At 41.5% G+C, this 6,000-nt stretch overlaps 1 protein-coding gene across 1 annotated transcript; it reads left to right on the top strand.

The window, feature by feature from the left end:
• Positions 1 to 341: 341 nt before the first annotated feature.
• On the top strand, positions 342 to 1,325 carry LOC148120789 (uncharacterized). Its single transcript, XM_087909547.1, is given in 1 exon segment — positions 342 to 1,325. A coding segment is annotated over 1 exon segment (984 nt).
• Positions 1,326 to 6,000: the final 4,675 nt, after the last annotated feature.

Here is a 6,000-nt window from a genome sequence, read left to right as displayed (position 1 = left end):
ACTCTAACTCACCAAAGACAGCAAGGGCTACCAGAGGACCAGAGGATGACCAAGGGTGCAGTGAAGCTGGTTGTGTCATACCCTTCCCTTTATAAAACGTCTTCCTAGGAGCTACCTGGGAAGAAGAATCAGATTAAACTTTCCAATGTTGCATAGCATTGAGAAGCACTTCCTTATGAAACATAAAGTGAATATAAAAATGGTGTAAACAACATCAAGGAAAAGTATGCTGATTGGTTCAGCCTTGAAGGCCTGACATATAAAAGGTCCAGAATGCAAGAACTCTCCATATTGTAGAAAACTCCTCTGTTGACAGGAACTGTCCAATCACTGCTGACACCATGGCCAACTCCTGCTGCTCTCCTTGCTGCCAGCCTTCCTGCTGCACTACTGTCTGCTGTAAACCAGTGTGTGTGACCAGCTGCTGCTATCCACCCTGCTGCCAGCCCAGCTGCTGTGAAACTACCTGCTGCAAGACCACCTGCTGTAAGCCAACCTGTGTGACCAGCTGCTGCTGTCCACCCTGCTGCCAGCCCAGCTGCTGTGAAACCACCTGCTGCAAGACCACCTGCTGTAAGCCAACCTGTGTGACCAGCTGCTGCCAGCCCTGCTACAAGCCAAGCTGCTGTGAAACCACCTGCTGCAAGACCACCTGTTGTAAGCCAACTTGTGTGACCAGCTGTTGTTGTCCACCCTGTTGCCAGCCCAGCTGCTGTGAAACCACCTGCTGCAAGACCACCTGTTGCAAGCCAACCTGTGTGACCAGATGCTGCCAGCCCTGCTACAAGCCAAGCTGCTGTGAAACCACCTGCTGCAAGACCACCTGTTGTAAGCCAACTTGTGTGACCAGCTGTTGTCCACCCTGTTGCCAGCCCAGCTGCTGTGAAACCACCTGCTGTAAGACCACCTGTTGTAAGCCAACCTGTGTGACCAGCTGCTGTTGTCCACCCTGCTGCCAGCCCAGCTGCTGCAAAACCACCTGCTGCAAGACCACCTATTGTAAGCCAACTTGTGTGACCAGCTGTTGTTGTCCACCCTGTTGCCAGCCCAGCTGCTGCGAAACCACCTGCTGCAAGACCACCTGCTGTAAGCCAACCTGTGTGACCAGCTGTTGCTGTCCACCCTGCTGCCAACCCAGTTGTTGTGAAATCTGCTACTGCCAGCCCTGCTGCTATGAGTCCTGCTGCTGCCAGCCCTGCTGCTGTGAGTCCTGCTGCTGTGAGCCCTGCTGCTGTGAGCCCTGCTGCTGCCCAGCCTGCTCTGAAACCACCTGCTGCTAGACCACCTGATGTAAACCAATGCTTGAGACCACCTGGGGACTCTAGTCCAGCTGCTGTGAGTCCAGCTGCTGCCAGGCCTACTGCTCATCAACTTTCCAACTGAACAATGCCCAAACAACTGTCCTTGTGTCACGCCAGTCTTGCCATGTGGGCAGAGGTTCCCGTTATCATCTGAGGCTATGACCACTTCAGAAGCCTATCAGTCACCTTGATGGAATGCAAGTCCACTCACTCTCACTCTCCTTTTCTCTCTGAACGAAGCCCAGTCCTCAGCTTTTCTTCTGAGCCCAGATGTTCATCTTTCCCTCTGAACAACTGAGAAAGATACTTTAAATAAAATTATCAAAAATGTGTGGAAAATAAATAAATTCTGGACTATTTTTCATTTCATGTTGTCTGTCATTATTACACTTGGACAAATCACTTGATAGTAGATTCACATGCTCAAAAGACTTTTTATTGTACAATAATATTATTTATCTCTTTCTATCTTTCTTAAACACACACACATACATACACAATGTTGTTAAAATCCCTTCCCTGAAGAAACACAAACAGCACCTATTCCTAATAAGGTCCCACCAAGAAGCCAAAACAGGATTCCCTAAGATTTGACTCTGTGGACTCAGTGAGTTTTTTGGGCCTCCTTATAGAACACAGATGAGGGACTGCTTACAGCAGTGTGCATGTACCTCCCTGAAAGGACTACACTGGAATGTCTTTACCCAACAGGGATGAGGGCTTTCCTATAGCTACAGAGTAGGAGCCTCACCTCTAGTATTCCCTGGCCTAGATACTCTAGCCCCTTCCCCAGACCATACTCAGTTAGAGCAGAGTTGTACACAATTGGTGGTAGAAATTAGCTAGATACTCAGGTGAGGCACTCCTCACTGTGATGATATTTTGTTTATGATCTAACAAGTAAATCTTCCCTTAAGATCAGAGTGCAAAGCTAGACATACAGGCCAGGCAGTGATAGCACACAGTTTTAATCCCAGCAGCCACTCTAGTTACTCATAGAGGCCAGGCAGTGGTGGTGTATGCCATTAATACCAGCACTAGAGGGGAATATATTAGTGGGATGAGATGGGAAATTGCTCTCTTTTCAGTCTGAAGATTTCTTAGAAGCAAGAGCTCTCTAGTGGTTGGCTGCTTTACTTCTCTGACCTTTCAGTTGAACCCCAATATCTGTCTCTGGGTTTTTATTATTCATGCTATACCTGACTCTCTCACCTTTCTGTGAGAAATGTGAACAGTAGCAAAGACCAGCTGGGATGATCTCTTACAAAGGGCCACCGATGAATGCTCCAAGATGGTGGTTGTTTGGTTCAGAGGACAGTATTGTACCATAACACACACACACACACACACACACACACACATACACACACACACACACAACCCAATACCATCCATCAGATCTCTGGGACAATTGGAAGTTAACAGCCAAAGATTACCAGATCCTATGGCACTTACCCCATACCCTGGAAAGAACCTACCTACTCTTTTCTTCCATGACTATTACTTTAAGAAACCTCACTTGAGTAGAATCACACAGCACTGGTCTTTCTGCTATGCATTTTTATCCTTTTACAGTTAGTAGGTGTTTGGGTTGCTTGCGCATCTTGACCAAGGTTAGTAGGATCAGCATAAACATAGCAGTGCTACTATTTCAACTCTTCCTGTAAATGACCTGATGCAGCCTGTGAAAACAGCTTGATACTCTCTTGAGCAAGAAAACCCACCAAAGCATGCAACTCAAGAGCTTCAAATGGACACCCATGAAACTCACTGGTGGTACAAGGGTGACACTGGTAAATGTGTCTACATCAAACAGTGGAGATGAACCCGATGTCAATGGTCTAAACAGAATAGTGGATATCTGCTGTTCAGGCTTAAAAATGTAAAGACAAATGTTAAAGTCAAGGATTGAGATGTAAACTCTCAGCTCATTGACTATATATATCAAATGGTGCTGCTGGCATAACTGGATATCAACATGTGGAACAATGAAAATAGACCCATATCTATCACGATGCACAAAACTCAAGTTCAAATGGATCAAAGACCTCAACACAAAGCCAGCCACACTGAACCTTATAGAAGAGAAAGTGAGAAATACACTTGAAATGCATTGGCACAGGAGACCACTTCCTAAATATAACCCCAGTGGCACAGACACTGAGAGAAACAATTAATAAATGAGACCTCCTGAAACTGAAAAGCTTCTGTAAAGTAAAGGAAACAGTCAATAAGACAAAACGACAGCCTACAGAATTGGAAAAGATCTTAACCAACCTCATATCAGACAGAAGTTTGATCTCCAAAATATTCTAAGAACTCAAGAAATTCGTCATCGAAAGAACAAATAATCTACTATAAAATGGAGTACAGACCTAAACAGAGCACTCTCAGCAGAGGAATCTAAAATGGCTGAAAGATACTTAAGGAAAAAGTTCAACATCCTTAGCCATCAGAGAAATGCAAATCAAAACAACTCTGAGATTCCATCTTACACCTGTAAGAATGGCCAAGAACAAAAACACTGATGACAACTTATGCTAGGGAGGTTGTGGGGTAAAGGGAACACTCCTGCATTGCTGGTGGGAATTCAAACAGGTACAGCCCCTTTGGATATCAGTATGGCGATTTCTTCAAAAATTAAGAAACAACCTTCTTTAAGACCCAGCAATACCACTTTTGGGTATATATTCAAAAGGTACTTAATTGTACCACAAGGACATGTGCTCAACTATGTTCAAAGTTGTTGGAGGAATGAAGTTGCTTGTTCATCCCAGTTGTTCAGAACCAAAATAATCACATAGAAACTATATTAATTAAATCACTGCTTGGCCCATTAGCTCTAACTTCTTATTGGCTAACTCCTACATCTTAATTTAACCCATCTCCATTAATCTGTGCATCACCACAAGGTCATGGCCTACCAGCAACATTTCAGCACGTCTATCTCCTGTGGTGGCTCCATGGCAGCTTCCCTTGACTCTACCCTTCTTTCTCCCAGCATTAAGTTTAGCTTTCCCTGCCTACCTAAGTTCTGCCCTATCAAGAGGTCAAGGCAGTTTCTTTATTCATTAACCAATAAAAGCAACACATAGACAGAAGTCCTCCCACACCATTTTCCCTTTTCTGTTTAAATAAAGAGGAAAATTTTAACTTTAATATAGTAAAATTGCATATAACAAAACAGGTATCAAATAAGAATTACAGTTATAATATTTATATCTACTTAATCTTTTATCATAATTAAGGAAAACTATAGCTATGACTATAAATTCTTCAACTCTGTCAAAGACTCCAGAAGGGTATAATATTACCTAAGTAAACAGGAAATACATTGTAAACAACTTTTAAAACTCTAGAATTGAAGGAGACATCTTGCTACCTGGACAGTCACTCAAAGTTCTGTACCATAGTGCATCCATCTTCAGCCTACAAGACCATAATATTCAGTAGACTTTTCCACAAAACAGGACATTTCAAAGACATTTCTGCCTATATTATAAGTTTGCAAGTTATTTTCTTCGGTGTCCTGCAGAATGTCTAGCAGACTCTTTCATGAAACAGGAACCCTTAAGGACTGTCTCACCTTTAGGCAAGTTCAGCAGTCATTTCTCTCTGAGTTCTGCACATGCAGATCAGGCAAGAGCAGTTTTTTTTGTCCAAATGACTAACCAACTCGATAAGAAGCCCTTCGATATCCATCTTCCTCTCAAAGTAACTGGTGCTGCCAAGAACAGATGTGTCTCATTGTCATAAAAAGCCTAAGTTATTAAAACTTTTAAATGCCATATTCTGAAGGTCTCCAAAAGATTGTAAGAATACCTATCTAACTGAAATATATCTCTATACATCTAGAAAATCTAACTAACATGATTAAAAACAACACTATTAAAGATGAGTATCTATTAACTTATATTTCTTAATTATACATTATATTTTTAAATGAGCTACACAAACACAATACCTTAATCAAGATCAAATATATATATATATATATATATATATATATATATATATATAACAAAATTGACCATAAATTTGTATCAATAAACCAAGATCCATACCAATGCAAACTATTCATCTCTATAGACTATCCCCCCTTTAAATGTGAACAAAATTTGTGACTATGGGCACAGTTCTGTCCAAACTTCTTCCTGCTGTTTGCTGGGTGAAGTATTTTCTTTGTGAGGGTGTTCACAGCAACCTTTCAGGGGGTCTTGTTCCATCAAACTATATTTGTCTGGAAGCAATCCACGGGTTCTCATCTTCTGTGGAAACAAAAGAAGAACCTCTTTTCCAAAGTAACATGTCCTTAGACCCAACTTTGGAAGTCACAATACCTTTATAATATTCATGCTGGCTTAGCTTAGCAGCCCATACAATGAAATATCTCTTTGTATTTAGCTCCTTCACAGTCAAAGAAACTCAAAGAAAACACAATAATATACATAACCCAGATTCTCTGTGTATAATCCATCTTTATATGGCTTATTTTTCTTTACTCCTTGTAATCTCTGATTATCTATACTCTATCTCTTTAAAGACTTTACCCTTTTTTAAAGCATTAACTTTATTTTATGACTCTCTATACTCTTTTTCTTCTCACTTTCAAGCATACATTTATCCAACCTTATGACTCATCTGGCTTTATCATATATTTGTAATTCTTTACTGCCCAGGAACACTTTTTTTAAAATGC

This window comes from Myodes glareolus, chromosome 9 (assembly GCF_982192425.1).
Source record: "Myodes glareolus chromosome 9, mMyoGla1.1, whole genome shotgun sequence".
Classification (NCBI taxonomy): domain Eukaryota; kingdom Metazoa; phylum Chordata; class Mammalia; order Rodentia; family Cricetidae; genus Myodes; species Myodes glareolus.
This window is presented reverse-complemented; position numbering and strand designations above follow the sequence as displayed.